This window comes from Chaetura pelagica, unplaced genomic scaffold (genome assembly GCF_000747805.2).
Source record: "Chaetura pelagica isolate M959 unplaced genomic scaffold, ChaPel_1.0 scaffold23, whole genome shotgun sequence".
In the NCBI taxonomy this organism is placed as follows: domain Eukaryota; kingdom Metazoa; phylum Chordata; class Aves; order Apodiformes; family Apodidae; genus Chaetura; species Chaetura pelagica.
In genome coordinates, this window is record NW_009952884.1 from 325,989 (window position 1) to 346,261 (window position 20,273).

Genomic DNA, 20,273 nt, shown 5'->3' on the forward strand with positions numbered 1-20,273 from the left:
GTTAAATGTTGTAACCGCTTTTTTAATGGCGATAAAAGGAGAGGAACATAAAAAGATAACAGTCAGAGCTGCAGTGCTTGGCTGTTGCTAAGGCCTGAGACAAGAGAGGAAACACAAAAGTCATGCTCCTTTTTATTTTTTTTTGTTAGGTCATGAGAGAGTGGGAAGAGGCAGAACGCCAAGCAAAGAACTTGCCAAAGGCTGACAAGAAAGCTGTTATCCAGGTAAAGGAAAACACAACCACAACCATACCCACTGGGTCCACAGTTAAAATACAGGGGATACTGGCTGTGATGAAATTTTAAAGTCTACTTCTATGGGGATTTAGTGTTATTCACTGCTCTTGCTATTTTTCTTTCTAGCTGTAAGTGGCTGCTGGGTGTCTTGGTACTTTGCAGCCATTCCCAGGAACAGCAGTGCAGAACATCACTTGTGCCTGTGTAGAGGGGTAGAATTTCTCTTGAATTGATTTGCCTTCAGTGAGAGCTGAAAACTCAGTTCCCATGGGCCCCTTTCAAAATGTAGGCCATGGTAAACTAATATAAACTGCAGAGATGGAAAATGTAATTTAAAGAAGAAATTGTCATCAGTTTTATCTGAAATAAACTCTCAGCCAAAAAATATTTTATCCAAAATTTTACTATAATTCAAAAATTCTGACATGCCTCGACTCCTTGCATCCCTCTGTGACTATATCAGGTATTATTCAGTTCTGCTAGGATTATTTCAATGCAAACCTGTAAAAAGATAACATTCAGAATGAGATTGCATTGTACATTAGATCCCGCAGCCTTACTCTGTGCATTTTACCCAGTCATTCTTTTCCCTTATTGGAATAAGTCTGGGCGCAATTTTTCTTTGTGGTTGTTTAGAAATGATAGTGACTTTTTTGAGGTTGAAATATTTTATTTTTCCCCTGTGCAGATTTGCTTGTGAAGTCATGTTAGTGACTTCTGATGGCAGATGGCATATTTGCCAAACTCCACCCTCCTCTAGGCACGGTTCTTGCGTGCTGAACCACTGACTCAGTGCAGGTGAAGGATTCACTAGTGGTTGTGCTGAGCATGTCGGGAATATTTCATTAGGTTACTAAAATATAGCCAGGTGTTCAGGAATATCATCATCAGCAGTTCCCATTGAAATCGGTAAAAGTTGCATTCAGTGCAGAGTTCCTGGGAGCCAAGCTAGACTGACATGGGGAAAGATTTTGGTGATTTACAGACAGGCATCTGATGTCTTTGCTTTTTCTGTTGTAATGGATGTCTTTTTCAGCATTTCCAGGAGAAAGTGGAATCACTGGAACAAGAAGCAGCAAATGAAAGACAACAGCTGGTGGAGACTCATATGGCACGGGTGGAAGCCATGCTGAATGACCGTCGCCGCATTGCCCTGGAGAACTATATCACAGCCCTGCAGACTGTCCCACCCAGAGTGAGTGCAGTACCACACGCTCTCTCAGCTGTGTTAAAATTACTGTAGTCAAGCCGGAGTAAAAGAAGGTGTGCCTAGATACAGTTCAGCTGTGGAGCAGTAGTCTGCTACTTGTAAAGTTAGAAGTTTAAACTTTGCATGTACATAAATGTAAGCACAAGCACACATCCCAGAACATACTGATACATTCATACATACATACAGATACTTAAGCAAATAATGCAGAAGTCGTTTGGTTGTCAGAAATTGTAGCTGTTCACACATCCTGCAGAAGAACAATGACACATCCCTCCAAATGACATACAGTAGGATGCTTCATCATGTCAAGATAGAGCGTAAGGGCACACGTGGTTGTGATTTTCTGTTATGTTTGTTGAGCTGTTGAAATGTTTGATGAAGGATCTTCATAGAATTGTCAAATAGTGTGAAAGTAGCACACTGTCAATTCAGAACTGTCTGTGTTGGATGTGATAGCTACTGGTGAGTGTAAACACTAAGTTAAAAATGTGGATGGAATGAAATACTTAGTGATTCTGTATCTGTGATGTCTGTATTCAATACCAAAGTAACTGGTCTGGGACCTCCAGAAGAAGAGAATCTGCACAAACACTGGAAGACAGTCAAATGTTTTTTATACCTTTCGCTTCTTGAACACTTCCTAAATGGAGAAGACATTATGTTACTAAAAGACTTCTGGGTCAGCAGTGTAAGATGTAGTCATTAAATCATGAATTTGGCATTACAGATAATTGCATCAACACATCTAAACTGGTAAAATTACACGTTTGAGTGAATTTCCTTCTGCAGAGAAACCAAACATATTCAGTAAGCATGAAGAAGTGATCATTGTCTTAGTTCCTTATCATTTAATTTTTTTCTCCACTCACTTCATTGTGAAAATCTCCTGTTTTTACTGTGTGCCAAGTAAAAGAAAAATCATTTTGGTCGAAGTGTCATGGGAAGACTTCATAGTTGTATGAAGAGTTAAATCTGTATTTTGCAACACAGCAATTTCTGAAAAATGAAGCTAGTCTGTATTAAATTGGTAGAGAATGTTGTTTGGTCTGAGTGTGAGATGAGTGTTGTAACCTGTGACTATTGTGAGGGTAGCGAAGGGCTTGGACTCAAGTGTCTCATTATCAGATAGATCAGTGAGTTAGCTTCCTTTAGGAAGTTGGAGTCTGTGGCTCAGAACTGAGTGAGATGAGTTGAGCGCGTAGACTGGCTGCAGGTCATGTTTGCTTTCTTGCAGGGTGTTTCTGCGTAGCTCACCTGCCTAAGATACTATTTCACATTTGGCTTTATCCAGTCAGCTGTTGCTGTGAAGGGGATCCTCATGCAAATGTAGTTCTGTCTGAAAAGTGTTCCAGGAAAATGATTTTATTTCAAGTTGTTTGCGGATCAGGCTGACAGCTTGGTTGTGCAGGTGTGTGAGGTTGTGGAAGGCAAAGATGGGGACCACACCTAGCAGCAGAATGGCCTCTAGAGCTGCCAAAGTCTAGAACTTCATTCCTAGCTCGAGGGAACTTGTCCTTACGTGTTTGTGGAAGGCAGATGACAACTCCACTGTGACAAAAAAAGTGAACATCATCTGCAGAATTCCTAAGGAGCAAAAACGTTGACACTGACTTTGGGACCAGAAAATCCTGCATTTTGTGTGTGGCTTGTTTGTAGTCAGCTCCCAGGACATTTAAATTAATAACAAGTTTGCTGTGTCAGTGGGAGAGCATCAGGCCTGAAAGACTGTGTCAGAGAACACTACTTGATACATGGCTCCAGTAGAAGTATTGAAGGGGCTGTTAAAAGACTAAGGTGCATCCTATTGCACCTATTATGTGTCCCTGCAAAAGCTGATCATTATGAAAGCAGCAAGCATGGCGGGTAGTATTAGCTGAAGGTGCTACCAATCAGGGACTCATCTCAAAACTAATGGTGAATAGTTTAAAGAATAATGTCTTTAAACAGTTCCTTTGCCAAGGAACTCCTGTTTTCTTTATGGATATAGATTATGTGGTGCTTCTGTTCAAGGGGTAGGCTCTTCAGGGGACCTTCCTCTGACTTGGAAAGTTCCTGAGCTATGGACAAGAGGAAGCCAGAGGGCTGTGTGAGGAGTCTCTTAACAATCATAGAATGCGAGGTTGGAAAGGACTGGAAGGATCACCTGGTCCAACATAGTTTAGGAACATAGTTTACATGAGATGGCCCCACCACCCTGTCAAGCTGAGTCTTAAAAGTGTCTCGTGCTGGGGAATCTGCCATTTTCCTGGAGAGGTAATTCCAAAGTCCAGCTGTTCTCATAGTGAAAAAAGTTCTTTTGGTCTCCAGTCGAGATTTCCCCAGGAGTAACTTGCACCCATTACCCCTCATTTTTCCATGCGACTCCTTGTAAAAAGAGAGTCTCATCATCTTGGTAGCCATCCTTTAAGTACTGGAACATAGCAATAAGGTTTTCCCTAAGCCTTTTCTCCAGGCTGAACAAACCCAGCTCTCAGCCTTTCTTCATACAGCAGGCTTCCTAATTCTTTGATCACCTTTGTGGCCATTCTCTGGACCCTCTCCAATCTGTCCACATCTTTTTTTTTATGGCAGAGACAAGAACTGAACACAGTGTTCCAGGTGTGGCCTAACAAGTGCTGAGTGGAGTGGGATGGTGACTTCTTTATCTCTGCTGGTGATGCCCTTGTTGATACAACCCAGCATCCTGTTGGCTTTCTTTGCTGCTGTAGCACACTGATCACTGATGCTGAGCTTGTTGCCCACCAAAACCCCCAAGTCCTGTCACGGTTTGACTCAGGATCAGCAGTTGAACCAGTGACAACCATGCTCTTGATCCCCTCCCACCCAGGTAGGGAAGGAGAGAGAGAATTAAGAGAAAGAGACTTTCTGGACTGAAAACTAAACTAGACAGTTTAAATCAAACACTAATGATAAAAGAAAATATGTATAATTATATATAAATATGTTCAGGAATGTGCTGAACCCTATTGCCTCCCCCAGCCCCCAGGGCATCTCCTGAGCTGTGAACACTTCTGAAATGTCCCAGAGCTGCTGGAGAGAAAGGCAGAGCAGACAGAAACTGAGGGGAGAGTTATGAGGGTCAGGAATACATAAGCCTGGGAATCAATGATGATGGATAGACAGAGTCCTCCCTCGGCACTGGCTAAGGAGGGAAGAGAAAGGAAGAAAAATCAGGAAGGTGCTTGACTTCCATGATCTAAGACTGTATGCCGAGCTTACGTAGATATATGGAATGGAATACTTTGGTCAATCTTGCTGTCTGTCTAGTCCACTCCTCCCTAGAGGAAGGGTTGCAGATACGACTCTTCTGCTCCCGTAGAATCTGAGGCAGCAGAGCCAAGTGAGCTTGGGATCTCAGCAGTAACATAAATATGCCAGCAGTATCAGTTCACTAGCTGGAAAACTTGGTGGTAGTTAAAAGAGAGCTTACTGAAGGGAAAATAAATCAGTAAAAAGAAAACTGGCTTCATCCTGGCTCAAGCCAGGACAGGTTCCTTTCCATAGAACTAATCTCCAGCCAGGTGGATCCCAATCTGTGCTGCTCCTGGATTATGTTTTCCCGGGTGCAAGACCTTACACTTCTCAAAGATTATGCAGAGTGGCCTCATTATGACATTAGCCACTTGTCCCCTGTTAACCTCCTCTGGAAGAGGCTTTCCTTGGTAGGACAGCCAGATACAGGACTAGGGGGACCTTTGGTCTGGGCCAGTAGGGCAGTCACTATGTTTTTGTATATGCCTGGGAAATCAACTGTTGTCAGTGCAGTTCTACCTAAAACTACAAAAGTCTGGGAATCCTGTATGGATAGCTTCTGTATCAGACAAAAGACTTTAACTGCAGGTTATTTTCAGGCACAGAGATGATTGCCCAGTGCCAGTGTCAGAGGTGTGCTTCAGAGTACCACTCTGGGCAGAAAGGGAGGCAAGGAGCAAACAAAGATGAAATTACATAGCTTCAAGGTCTACTAGAAAAATAAAAAAAAATTAAAATGAGCAAAACCAAGTATTTGTACAATTGCTTTTCTCAGATGCATTGTCATGCAGGTTGCCCAGAAACTTAAAATATTATCCTCATCGCTAATTCCTCATACAGCTTAGCTGTGCTGCTATACTTTGTTGCTACTGAAAATGGGGTGCAGCTGTTCAGTATCCAGTGTCAAAATACTGTATTGTTTCATCCTGCTTGATGGCCTCACTAGAGAAAAGAAGGATTAGTGGCAGCTGGAAGCAATATGCCTCTAGTTTTTAAAAACAGTTGGAAATTTTCCCCTTCGTTTTGCAAGTTAAGTAGAGGCATTCAAATCCATCAGTCTCTGTGAGATGGATTCTGTAATTTGCTTATATTCCCTCTTTCACATGAATGTCAAATTTTGCTGGATTTATGTCTCCCTGTTTAATCTTTGTTGGTAAGAGAGGCACATTCTCTGTGGGAAGCCACTGGCAACAGAAAAAGATAAGCAGAAAAGACATACATCTCCTAGTGGTGAAATAAAGGGTTTCAGAGCAAGAAAATTTACAGGAAAACTTTGAAAGGTAATTAATTAGCTTCCTTACTTTACACATAGATTGAAGTAAGCATATAGTCATTAAAATCAGTTTAAAATGTTTTTCTTCTAATTCAGCACTATTTTACTGAAATGTAAGTTATTGCTGAACAGAGCAGGATCATTAAGATCAACCCTAGCATATATGTTAATCCACTTGATTTTTTTCCCATTTTTTTTTTTTCTTATTGCTTTCAGAATTCGCTCTGGTCTCTTTTGTGCTATGGGAGCAATAGCTGTTCATACAGAAGAGCACAGTGCAGGCTGAAACTAGTCAAGTCTGGCTGCTTATGTATGGAAGAGGGATCTATTGAGGGGCCCTTATGTGGATCCTCTGTGTTTAGGAAGCTAGAAGCCTTTCCTGCGTCCAACAAGATTGCTGTGGAAATAAACAGTAGGAGGCTGGCCAAGGCATTGCTGCTGATCTAGTGATAAAAATCTTCCTGTGCAGTAGGAAAGATCAGTCCAGCTTTAATACTCCACCTTTTAGCTCTTGCTCCTCCAAACCTCTAAACTTACAGCTGTGGATTTCTCATGTACATTTAATTTTGTAGGATTGTGTGAAATAACGTGGATTTCCGCTGTGTTTTTAAACCTAGTCAGAGTTCAAGAAATGTGGTCATTCAACTCTATTTTCCAGCACCTTCTGAAGCTTTTATGTGAATAAAACAAGACTGTCTTGTTTTTTCCCCCAATCTGTGGTCTTAGGTATATGGTATAGTCATATACCTGTGTCGCCAGTAGGTTTTCTGTACAAGCAAACCAAAGACAGAAGAGGCAGTTCCAAATTTCTATTAAGTTCTGCAAAATCCTGGCAGATTCATTATGTCTAAAACACAAGGTTTTAAAAGAGTGGGCACAAACAAAACTTGTCTTAATTTGTCAAAGTTGATCAAGCTCAAATCCTGAAAGGCAAATAATGAGATTGAATCAAATGCGGTTTTAATTTTATTCTGCCCCAGGAAGAGTCCTTGGGAGGGTAGGCAAAAGGAAATTTTGAGTAGCATAACCATGTATTTATGTCGTGTGGGGTAATATGTTTTATTACAAATTGGCGGAAATTATGAGAAGACAAGACATCTTTAAGTCCACATGAAAAGCAGCTGGACAGGAGTTCAGTTGTGTCTCATCCGTGAGTGAAAGTCTTGCATGCATCCTAGCCAGCCTTTCTTGAATGTTCCTAAAATGAACTCCTACTCCTGTGTCAAACATGACCTACAAGTTAATAACATAGCGGGTAAAAAATATACCTAATATTGTATACAAGGTATTCCTAGTAGGTGAATGAAGAGAAGCAATTGTTGCACATTTCAAAAGCAGTAATCAGAAAGGACTGGTGAGTGGTTTTTCTTTAAAGGCAAGATTAAATAGCACAATAAGGCATTGTAAGACTTTCCTCTCAGATTTAGAGAGAATTTTGATTAAAATGACAAGCCAGCTGAGAATTTTTGCTGAAAGTTTCATGGCACAGAGCTGGGAAGTTGCACTTTAAGTACAAAGAAGTGCTTTAATATTATTTTTGTTTTGTTTCTCTGTAATATGTATTTTGAATAACTATGAGGAGAGGATAAGTTTGTAGCAATCCAAACTAGATTTCATGTTTCTGTTTTCCAAGATCACTGAAAAAGCACTGTTTCATCACTCCCTTAAAATCTGAAAGAGCTGAATAGGATCAATGCAGAGTTCATGGGAGGAGGGAGAGGGAACTGCTTGCATATATATATATATATTTGTGTTTGTATGTGTGCATATATATATTACTTACTAGAAACTGTTTTTTGGAAATTTTAGATCTCATATATGATCCATGTATGGGGGTGACATTATATATTAATTCTGATGCCACCTGAAATAAAGGCAATGGATTACAGAGTCAGTGGGGATGGAACTCTCCACCAAGAAGCCATCAGTGTTTTCTGCTTTGTTTGGATTTGTTCCCTGTACAGCTGGAAACAGACCTGTCTTCAAATAAAAGACAAGGCATATTCTCTACAGTTTTAGGTAGAAAATTAGCTTTTTAATGAGTCATTGTCAGCCTAGGCAGCCTGTGTAAACCACATATGTATGTAGTCTGTGAATTTGTCTAGTTTGGATCAAATGTATTTAACACCTCCACTCAGAGAAACTATATAAAATAATACAGTGTTAGAAAAGGCACTGGAGGTGGGCTGCCAATTCAGCCAAGTGACTGGTATTTAACAGGTATTGTCAACATTGTTATCCTATTAACAAGTCTCTTTGTGACTCTTCATATGAAAGTTTCATTGCCATACTGCAGTGAATACAAATACTAAAGGAACACAAAAAGTATGTCCTTCTATTGTTAGACCTGACGCTTAAATGGAAATGTCTCTTGAAGAAATGGAAATTAGTCCTTTTCTCTCTAGTCTGCCCTCACTTGCTCTCTTCATGTGTCTTGTGGGCAAGCAAAGCTGAATTATCAGAAAAAAGTTACATTTTCTGTCTTCAGAATGTTCTTGTTGTTAACTTCCTTGTCTTCTAGCCTTTGTTCAGCCTTCTGACAGGAAGTGGCTCCACATCTCTCTCTCTCCAACAAATCTTCAAATAACCTTTGACTTTCTTTCCTCAGACATTTTTTAATCTGTTGCTTCTCTTAAGCTGAAAAAACTCTTAAATCTTTGAGCTCCTTGACCTAGTATTCATCTCCTGTGTAAATGTTAGTTTAGGCTCTATATTTGCCCATGAATCTAAGTCTTCTTAAAATTTCAGCTTTGCTCATGCTTCTTCCTCCTTCAGGAAACTGCACGGAGCCTCTTGACTCTTATTTTGTCACTTGCCCACCCTCTTCTCTGTACCCCTGCCAATGCCCAGACCAGCCTTTCACCACTTGTACTCATTCTTTAATTCACTGCACAGCCTTCATGAAAGATTGCCTTTCCTTTTCTTCTCACCTGCCTCAGTTTCATGCATTTCACTGCTCAGCAGCTGCAGGTAGGATGCACAAAGACAACAGCACAAGTAGAGTTACAGGGGGCTGGGACAGATTTCCAGAATCCTCCATAAGCACTAAGTTAAAAATGAATGTCTTAGCTGAATGAGAGAACACTTTCCTATTTGGCACAGAGTAGAAGGTACAGAGGTATATTAATTTTTTAGTCTTCACTGCTCTATCATCAGTCTGTCTATATTTTCACGTTCTCTGGAGCTGTAGACCTTTCCTTTGTTTGTATTCAATTACATGCCTTAAGCCATATATTTAATAAGTTTCAGTAATGACAAGTATCTGCAATATATACATAGACTAAAATTTTTACAAAATCTGGCACCCAACCTGAGTATCTTCAGAAGAACCAAGTAGGTGGCCCTTTTTCCTTATGGCTTTCCAGTCAGTTGTATGTTCTGGATGTGTACATTCTGTACTTAGCTCAGTGGTTCCTTTATTTTTTTTCCCTGGTAACATAGCAGTGGTGACAGGACAGGAGTGTCTCAAGTTTGGGTTTTCTCTGCTTTTTTAAGGTTTGCAGTCAAGTCTGGTGATTATTCTTTGGCTTAGTTGGAGTAGTGCTTTCTCATGGTTTTATCTGCAGCTCTAAGTCAGGTTACTTTCTGATTTGAATGTTTACATTGAGTTGACTGTTGTTAAAACTTGCCAGTTGTAATATTTTTTGTTGCTAAAGTGTAACTCTACTTGACTGATGTTGACACTGGTTGAATATTCAGCATAGTACAGCATAGCATATATGAACAATTTTCCAACAAAGTCCAGGTTTTGGGGGATCTCCTAGGAGACATTTGCCTGGTGGTGGTGAAGGTTGCAGAACTGCGAGCTTGGAGCACAGGGGTTTCCTGACCTGAGGAAGAGGAGAAGTAGAGTCTGATGGAGGGAATGAAGCAAAGCCCAGAAGAAATCGATTTTGATTGATCGTTAACTGGAATGCCATTGTTGCACTTGCTGGGCCAATAGTATAATAGCAGTTAGACAAGAAAATGCAACAGCTCAAACTTGCCCACATGGTTGGACATGAAATCTGAATGCCCTCCCAAGGGACCTTAGCTAGTACCTACAAATACTATATTAATGGTGCATCCTTCCAAATAGGTTGAGTGAGTGGATGTTCCTTACAGTAGTCAGACTTGCCTTCAGAAGACAGCTGCAGGCACTGGCTGGAAAAGTGCTTTTGGTTTGAGATACATCTCCAGTGCAAGGAACTAAAACACATGTTGTTCTAAACTGCATTTTTTTCCTCTCTTGTTTTTTCCCTGTAGCCACGTCACGTATTCAACATGCTGAAGAAGTACGTGCGTGCTGAGCAGAAAGACAGACAGCATACTCTGAAACACTTCGAACACGTTCGCATGGTAGACCCAAAGAAAGCTGCCCAAATCAGATCTCAGGTAATCCCCACCAAGGGCTAATGGGGTCATGTTTGTTCATAATCATTGTGAAGGTTCTGTCAACCGATTTATTTATTTTTTTTTAATACCTGACTCCTTTCTGTGGACAGCTTTACATGCAATAAAATTAATCTGCTTTCCAGCAGAAGATTAAGGCAAAGTGATGTAGGAGTAGGGTAGGTATAACTTGTCTTCTGAGAAGAACTGAAAAACAGATTTTCTGCCTATCCAGACAGTGAGTCAGTTGTGGGCATTTCCTGAAGAGCCCTCCACAGAGGGCTCAGAGCCTTTATTATTACTGCTTTGGTAAATAATACCTCCAGGAAAATGTCAGTAATAGGTTTAGTGACCACACATGGTTCTAGTTCCCCCAGCTGAAGTGGCAGAACCAGAAGTGGTGTAGCCATGTGACTGCAGCCAACCTTTCTAGTCATTGCAAAGGTACTTGAAGTGTCTATAAATGTGGTTAGTGCAATGCACTTGAGTTTAGCACCTTCTTTTAAAACAGGCAAAGTAGTTCATGGCATTTTAACTGCTGATTGTTAACTGCAGTCCTCAACCTGTATGCTTTGGAACAGCTTTTATGTTACCTTCGTAAATCATGGAGGGTGAGAAAGCAAAAAACCAAAAGATTCAAGATGGAGCTGGCTTTCGAAACAGCAATTAAAATTGCAGGCACAATGGATAAGCTGTAAAACAAGTGTGCTGTAATCTGCAGAATCCGCTGCTGTTCCCTCTGCAGGATGCAATGTGAAGCACTTGTTCCAGCCAGTTTTTGAACTGACTAGAATCACTGAACGCCACTTTGAAACCATCTACCTCCCTGAGCAGCACAATTTGCGTGTTAGACTTCTCAAACATCTATTCCAGCCAGATTGTACATTGAGAACATGCTGTCTTGAAATTGCTAACAGTCTTATGTAGTGACAGTTTTCTTGCCCTTGTCTTAAACATTAAAGCACATTCTTTTGCATCTATCGTGACTTCTTAGTTTCTAAAACAATGGATTAGTTAATTTTTAAAAAAGGAAAAATTTTGCAGTCTACATATTGTGTAGCGACACAGGTGAAGAATGGAAACTGACATTTAAATACACAAAGAGCATTGTATTGCTTAGTACATTGTCATAAAGTACATTGTCATAGGAATGAGTCTTTCCATACTATCTTGGCTTCTTTAATTGGTTGGAAGGTTGGGGGAATGTAGGCTGGAGGATCTGTTTATGAAAAATTTTTTTCAGTGAAAAATGGAAAACAAAATATTTTGTTCAAAATATAAATGCTGTATTTGGATTTGAATAAGTCTTACTGTTGTTTCATTAAAATTGCTGTCTGTAGCCCATTTTTCTTTTTAGGCCTAATTGCCCTGTCACACTAGAAAGTCTTTTAAGATGCAACCTCAATTTGCCTTTCTCCTGAATAGAGGTGGTACTTGTGGAGACTACCCTGGGGAAACATATGTCATGGGATGTCATGACAACCCATAGCAGCCTGAGGCAGTAGAGTTGTAATCACATGAGATGATGCAGTAATGCTTCTGAGTAGAAATATTTTTGTTTTCAGCTGAAAATGCTTGCAAATGGTTTTACCAAGAAAATTGAAGCTTTTGAAGCTTGCTTTTTTTTTGCAAGAACTGTTTCCTTTTGCAATATTAGGTTGAAGAAAAAAAAAACCACCAAACAGCTGGAACATTTTGATGCTGTAATCATTGTGCCTCACTTGGTTTGCATGTTATGTGGAAACTTACGGGTATGGTCAAATGTAAATGTTGTTCAAGGATAAATGAGGCTGTGGATTTCTGCCACATGAGCTGCTTGTGTTCATTCACTGCCTCACAGCAAATGTAAACTGCTACTTTAAATTACTGCATTCCCATGGGATTTCAAGTAGTTGCTATGGAAGAGCAACTAGAACACTATTTTTGTAGCAACTGAGGGAGAGAGGTGAATTTTGCGACGGATTTGACAGTTTCTGTGTGTAGACCATACTGAAATCTTATACCTAGCACAAGTGAGAACAATTTTGTTCTCTATAAACTTTAAAATTTGTGATGATGTCAAAATTAACTGTAATATTCCCATCCTTAAAATATTTTTATTTCCATAGGTTATGACACATCTACGTGTGATATATGAACGCATGAACCAGTCTCTTTCCTTCCTCTATAACGTGCCTGCTGTGGCAGAAGAGATCCAGGATGAAGTTGGTATGTAAACTGTTAACATAAAAAAAGGGAAATATTTCTGTGATGAGGAATCACCACCAAAAGCTAAAATACAGCATCTTACTTCTCCTATTGATACGCTATCAATACTCTCAGCTTCACTTAGCCCATAGTAATACAGCCACAGCTCTGGACTTCGTGTTGCTAACGTGCTTCTTTAAGAAAAATAATATGTGGTTGAATTCAAAGGCCAGAGCCAGTCATTGCCTTTGGAGCAGCTTTTTTTGCAATATTATAATACTCTGCCAAGTGGCAGTTAATGTATTCATTTCACAAATAGCAAACGGCTAAATTCAGATGTCTAAATAAATTATTGATTTCTTTGAAACACGAGGGAGGGAGGTGTGCCATAGCATTAAAGATTAGGATGCATTCATAACACATGGAGAGGATGGATAGGAAGGGAGTGGTGGTGTATTCATTTGCCAAAAGCACAGATCACAAAGGAGATGACCTTGTGAGGTAGCTTGAGAGGTCTGGGGGTGAGTCAGGAAGTTGTGGAAGGGGTTGGGAGGAAATCAAAAAAGAGAGCTGAATTAGTAATTATCCCTCACATGTGTTTCTAAGATCCACGGTTATAAGGCACAATCAATAGTCTCAGTCTGTAATTGTAGAAAGCTGTTTGAGGCAGGGAGAGGGGAACTCCTTATTGATCATTTGAAAGCATATAACTTCTGTAGCAAATGAGGTACCAAATACTATTAGATCTTCTAGAGGCTCGATTTGTTTTCCTTCTGCAGTACTATCATTCTCTTTCCTTTTTTACTTGAAGTTTCAGTTTCTTCTATTCTTGGTAATGCATGTTAGTGAGGATATTCTTCTGAATTTTCTTCTCCCTCCTAAATACCAAAGTGGAATAATTATATCAGAGGCTTGGAAGTGGCATGGGAGCAAAAGTCTATTAACTTCTAAGTTACAACAAGTTAAAAAATCTGGCTCCGTATCTCAAATGTAATGGTAATTTTTCAGGGAAAAGAGAGTCTAAAATTAGTAGGATATTATTTCCTAATAAGATGAGAGAAACTAGGATATCTCTCAAAGATAAAGTCCATCATTGTCAAGTACTTTTTCTCTACCTTGGTTGCTGTTTCTTGTTTGTTTGGTTTGGTTTTTTATGGGTTTTGATATAGTAAAAACTCTTCAAAGTATTGCAAAGTTTAGAGCAAAGAAAAGTAAGTTCTTGTACTGGGAGTTACTGAGCAGCAAAAATTAAAGAAACACTACCAGATCTGGGCTGTACTAGATAAAATAGTTTCCAGTAACAAGATAAAAGCTGTTCTGTTTCAGTTTCAACATTCTTCTTGTTGGTAACATTGGCTGTATACTTGGTTTTACATATTGGTTTTAATGAAAGTTTGTTGAGGTCATTCCCCATCTGTTAAAGGAAACAGTATCCTTCTAGCTTTGATCACTGAGCAGTCAGTTTCAAAGTCTGCTCTGAAATTATTGAATTTCTAGATCTCTATGCTCTTCTCTAAACCCATGGGAAAGAAAATATATTACAGCTGCAGAATCTGTGGAGAAGTAAAATACTAATTGCATTTTGTAACATTCCCAATAAATACTACAACTCTCACTAAAAAGACAAGTGTTTCATTAAATACCTTTTGTTAGAATCATTGACTTAGAAAGTTGAAGTCAGTGGAAAAGTTGAAAAATAACCTAGGTAAGAACATCTAACACACACAATATCTGAATACATATAAGGACGCATAGTTGAAAATAGTTCTTCTCTTAGTTTAGGGTGTAAGTTAGATGGCTAATGTTTTAATTCAGGTTTTTTGTTCATTATATTTTCAGTTTCTAGTTCCACGTTGTACTGCAGAGTTCTTAAGGAACAGTTTTTACCTTGAGGAATGAATAATCTTAGCTTTAGAAGACACAGCTCTGACAAAAGATAGTTTTTCCCTAACTTGAACAAGTAGTTCTATTAGCAGCAAAATAAAGGAGATCTATTTAAACCTAAAAAGATGCTGGGTTTTACTATATTTTGTCACTGCTGGAAATATTATGCCCTATTTATCACAGTTTCTCTATTATTAGCTGTTGACAGCTGTTGGGATTAGTTATTTTTTAGAAACTACACTACAGATACATTATTTCATTATACAGTCCACTGCTGAAGGTTCATCTGTGAGAAACAGTTGGTGTTCTGTCATTGGAAAGTATATATGCCTGAAGATAAAATGCACACTTGTAGTTTTTGTCTGTTATTTTTGGAGGTCTTTATACTGAACAATACATTTGAATTATAGGAAATAAAATGCAGAGTTACTGCTAGGGTGTAGCAGCTGCACAGAGAATGTTTTCTTCAGCAATCTGAAGATTTTTAAATTAATTATTAGTGGTCAGATGAATCACAATCCAGCAGTTGAATGTTTGAAGTTCCTATCTCAAAAGGCAGGTTTGCAGCAATAATTTTAAGGTGTGGAATCCAAAATATGAAATCTAACTTCTACACTAAAAGCAGCCTTTTAAAACATGTTTCTTTTTAGAACTCCAGCAGAGATGGTGGCAGAATTTAGCATAAAATTTAAGAGTTTTAGTCCTTCTCTGCAGATGTTCATCACCAGTTGATAGCTGTCGGCTTAAACAGAAGACTTCTTTTTGAGCATATGGATATGTAGGAAGACCCACAGCACTCTGCAGGGTAGAAAGTAGCACTTGCATGAAGTAACAATATGTTTTACTAAGCATTTGACCAATGTGTAATGTGCAAATGCCTCATTACAGTGACAGGCATGTATTGTAGCAGCAAATTCCAGATGTGTAAGGAAGAATACTGCTGGCTGTCTTTTGTTCAGGCTGGGACAGAGGAGGTAAAGGATCAGTGTATGAATTGCAGCAAGAGGTCTGTCTGATCCTGACAGCACAACGCTTGGAAAGCATAAGCAGGTCATTTGTGTAGGAGACCATTTGGCATTCTGGATGCAAACGATTTCCCAAGGGGCAGTGATGCAATTGTGGTATAAACAAGGTCACTGTCAGCAACTGATACAGTTCTTGGTGCTGAGTGTCTCACAGGCAGATCTATGCCTCATAAGTAAGAGAATGGCAAAAAAAATCTGTTAAGAGAGATTTATTTGCACACTGTAAGTGAACAGATTATTTGGTTACCTTAGTATTTGTATTCACCTTTTCTATTTGATAAATTTCATATACTATTTAATATGTATAAAAGCCTGGAGAGAGCAATGACAGGCTTTAAAAGAAATCAGCAGTTCCTTTGAGCGTGTTCTGCTTTAAATCCTTATTTGATTAGACTGCTTATCCATGTATGTAAAAGGCAATTTATTGCTGGGAGTGGCACAGCAGGCACAGCTTCTAAATCAGAAGCTACGTCAGAGCTTTGTGCATCAGTCAAATTGACAGACAGTGAGCTGAATTTTTAATTCTGTCATTGCTGCTCTGTTTCCAAACTGATGTCCTCAGCTTCAAGTTTTCTGTCTCACCACTGAGGAAGTATTCTGCACCGTGTACCACAGCAGTATCCTAAGTAAGCTCTGAAACATTGTGATATGAGTATTAAATAAGAGAATATGATTTCATCTGTCCCTTGACAAGTAAAATCAAGCTATTGTTATTTCGTTTTTCTGTTCCACTGTGCCTATCCCATCCTTACATGTTCTGGATGCTGCTCTCACATTATGCAGCTGGGAGAGAGGACGAACATATGCAGATCCCAGATCACTGCTTGCATTCAGATGCTTATGGTGTTTTATAGATTTTGTGCTGTGGGTCAAGTATTTTTGTGCTCCAACTTAGCATCACAACATTTGAGCAAGAGAGATTTGTCTCTTAGCATTTGGTTCACAACTTCCTGTGAGGATTTTTTGAAGTATTTTTAGAAAAAGCTGGAAATATGGGACAAACTACAGACTGAAGATGTCTTGAGACTTGCTTTCTTTTAACCCTTTCTCTTTAACCACTAGGTCCCCTACACCTGTCAGCCTGCACCTGTGGAGGGCAGAGTTAGTACTACCTCTGCTCATTCTGCTCTTTCAGCATTTGTAAGACTAGTTGTTGATTTCTTGTTTCTAGGTGCTAATTTTGACCTGTAGCCAATCCACAGCCTTGCTGCATTTCTTGCCATGAGTTGAATTAGGATGCAATTCCCCATTCTTTCTGTGGTATCTCTTTGAGGGCATCAGCTGCTTTGCCACAGGCTGACAGTCCAAAAATGACAACCGTTGTGGTTTGGGGATTTATATTGCAAAACCAAACACACCCTTGGGGGGCTTTGTCAAAGCAAATTCTTTGTCTCTCCTGTTTGGTGCCATTTCTTTTGTGATTGTTGCCTTCATCTTCACCCTTAAAATGTTACGTTTTGAATATGTAATTAGTAATACCTTTCAGACTGCAATGGGACTTCTCAGTGTCATGTTTTTCTGTAACTCTCCCTTGTACTTTCTGTCTTCAGGTTTAGCTGAAAGGAAGAAATCTACTTTCAAAAATATTTAAAGTCATAAATCAATGTTTAGGATTTCTTCACTGTTATTTGAAGTTGGGTTGCCATACTGAGGTATCAGAATAATAAGGGAAGTTGGCATACATTAAATGTATCAATAGCTTGTTAAAAGGATGTTGTAAGGTTACCAAGGGTATTAGAATGGGATCATACTGAACAGTATAGTTTGTATCAGGTAAGAACAATAATTACCTTATGACTCAATTTCAGTACATTACACCAGAAAATTTTTTAAATTGCTTGTTAGTCATGGAGATGGCAGTTCTAATCTCCTTCATTGGAAGCAGTTCTAGTCTTCCTCTGAGACTGGAAGCAAAAGTACTGGAGGCAGGTGCTTGATGCAATTCATGTCATGTGTCATCATGGTTATAAATGCCTTAATTTTTTTAATTCTTTTTTCTGGTCAAGGAAAACAGGGACGTTGAAGCACGGGTAAAAGAATAAGCACCCTCGGGTTTGTCTGTGCTGGGACAGACCAAGTTCAGTGAACTGGCCTAGAGCAAAGATTAGGAATTGCCATCAGTAGTGCTCATCATCAGGACAGTTGGATTTTGCACCGGTTGTCAAATCTGCTTAATCCACTCAATGTAAATCCTGCTGGGTGTGTCTACAGTAGCATTTTTAGCTCAAATAGGAGGACATTTTGGGAATAGGTGGCTCATTCATCCTATTTACTGTGTTGTTCCTCTGCACAGCTTGTGGATGGGCTCTGACTGTTCTTGAGAACAGACACTGGAGAGATCCACTTGGTTGTTAAATACTGACACATTCTAGCAGTAGATGAAAATGTGGAGAAGTACACTGAGGACTGGGAAGTGAGAGATGCTCTTTCTGAAGAATAGCAATTCTTCTCTGGTTTTAGTTATCCATACTTCATAGTTAGTATTTCTTTTTAAAGGAGTTGAACTTTTTACTCAGGGTAAAATAAACAGCCACAAATCCAGTCTGTAGCTGCAGTAGTTAAAAAAACCCAAACTGTAGCTGAAGAAGGTTGAACAATTCCTGTTAAGTTTTATACTTTCTGCCATTCTGGAGGCCAATAGAATTGTTGTTTCTTAATTGCCCCAGGCACTTGGCTAGTACTTGAGAGGGAGTTTCTTCAGTTTTGGACAAAAGGGAACATAATCTTTGCAAAATATAGGTGTTGAATTTCCACTCCAGTCTCTAAACCAGCTGTTGAGGTTCAGGCCCAGCTGGCAACAAGGAACCACATGGAACTTGCTCATTCCTCCCGCCAAAGTGGGGTGGGGAGGGGAAAATACAATGAAAAGTGAGTGGGTCGAGACAAGAACAAGGAGGGTTCACTCACCAGTTATGGTCAGAGGCAAAACAGACTTGACTTGGGGGAAAAAATCAATTTAATTTGTCACTAATTAAATCAGAGCAGGACAATGAGAAACAAACCCAGATCTTAAGAAACACCTTCTCCCACGCACCCCCTCCCTTCTGCCTGGGCCTAAACTACTCTGCTCCTCAAATCTCTTCCTCTTCCCTAATAATGGCACAGAGGGATGGGGATTGGAAGTTGCAGTCAGTTTGCCAAATGTAGTCTCTGCCACTCCTTCCTCCTCAGGGGGAGGACTCCTCACATTCTTCCCTGCTGCAATATGGAGTCCATTCCATGGGAGAGTCCTTAATGAACTCCTCTGACATGAGTCCCTCCCACAAGGTGCAGTCTTTCAGGAGCAGATTGCTCCAGTGTGGCTGCCCAAAGAGTCACAGCCTGTTTGAGGCACATCCACCTCCCCTGGTGCAAGTTGCTTCATGGACTGTAGGTCCACACTGTGATCCTTCATGGACTGTGGGTCCACATCTGCCCCAACATGATGCTCCACAGCTGCTCCACCATGGTCCTCCCTGGGCTGCAGCGTAATCTCTGCTCAGGCATCTCCACTCCCTCTTTTCTCATTGACCTTGGTGTCTCTGGTGAGGTATTGCCCTCACCTCCTTCTCTCCTCTCCTCTGCAGATGTCTTAGCAGTTTCCTTTTCCCCTTCTTAAATACATTAATTGCAGAGGCAAATCTCACCATCACTGATGGGCTCAGCTGCAGCCAGAGGCTGGTCCGGTTTTGGATCTGGGGGAGCTTCCAGCAGCCCATTCCCTGTGGCCTCTGCCCTACTAACAAAACCCACACACACAGGCCCAACACACCAGCACATTTTTCCATGGCAGCAGTTCTTCTTTTCAGATTTGGTCTTACCCAAAGGTCATGTAAAGCCTACCTTCCAGTTATCAAGAGACTGTGTGGTGTGTCTATTCTGTGTCATACAGACTTGTCATTCCTCCCATTCTGCTCTGCCCTATTTACCTATAAGGATAATGCAACTGGAACAAGCAGTGGAAAGAAGGTTTCAGAGAATGTGTTTTCGTGCAGGTACCCTGGGATGATTTCCAGCACTAATTAGGCCTGTAGTTTCTCCCCATAATTGACTTGACATATTTGTGCATATCCAGTAACTTTAGCTTTCCAAAGAAAAAATTGAATTGTCTGTGAATCATAGAACGGTTTGGGTTGGAAAGCACCTTAAAGACCTTCTGGTTCCAAGCCCCTTGCTGTGGGCAAGGACACCTTCTACTCGACCAGGCTGCTCAAAGGCCCCATCCAGCCTGGCCTTGAAGTGATTATCTAGCTTTAATCTTCTCCATTGAAGCCCTGTAGCATTCAGTTGAATAGCTGATTTGTTATAACTCCAGCAAAAAATATATTGCTGGGTTTTCTGTTAAAAATAGCAGAGTTCTACAAAAGCAAATTAATTCTGCGTTAAGCTTTACACAGCAGCATTCAGATAGTTTTTGTATTCTTAAATACTGACATGATGTGGCTCAGGTGGATTACCTGATAAGCAATTAAGACCCCTTTCACCCAAGGGCATGGATTTTTAAAGCATTTGGCTAGTTTATGTATACATACACACTCTTCAGCTTGCTTTTTATTTTCAGGTGTTTCTTTTTTTTAATCACAAGCTTATGGTCTTTACTAAGCCACCAGTTTTGCTACTTTGTCACTTCTACAAAATACTTGTGGCACTTAAATAATTGTAAAAATAGTTCAATAGGATACCATTGAGCTATTTGCTGGAGCAAGGTGATATATGCTGTTTATGTGGAGAAATAACTGATGTCCCAGAAACACAGAGTGGCTGGTGTTGGAAGGAGCCTCTTGAGGTCATCTGGTCCAAGTCTCCTGTTCAGGCAGTTTTACTCTCAGACAGTTACCAGTACTCAGTCAATG

At 40.0% G+C, this 20,273-nt stretch overlaps 1 protein-coding gene across 6 annotated transcripts in view; it reads left to right on the forward strand.

Annotated features, from left to right (window-relative positions):
* APP (amyloid beta (A4) precursor protein) overlaps positions 1-20,273 on the forward strand; it is a 171,329-nt gene that overhangs the window by 112,156 nt on the left and 38,900 nt on the right. For all 6 annotated transcript variants that reach the window (XM_009995428.1, XM_009995429.1, XM_009995431.1 and 3 more), the window contains 4 exons: positions 150-224; positions 1,273-1,431; positions 10,220-10,348; positions 12,454-12,553. In XM_009995428.1, the coding sequence (XP_009993730.1) occupies positions 150-224; positions 1,273-1,431; positions 10,220-10,348; positions 12,454-12,553 (463 nt within the window). The remainder of the gene's footprint in view (positions 1-149; positions 225-1,272; positions 1,432-10,219; positions 10,349-12,453; positions 12,554-20,273) is intronic.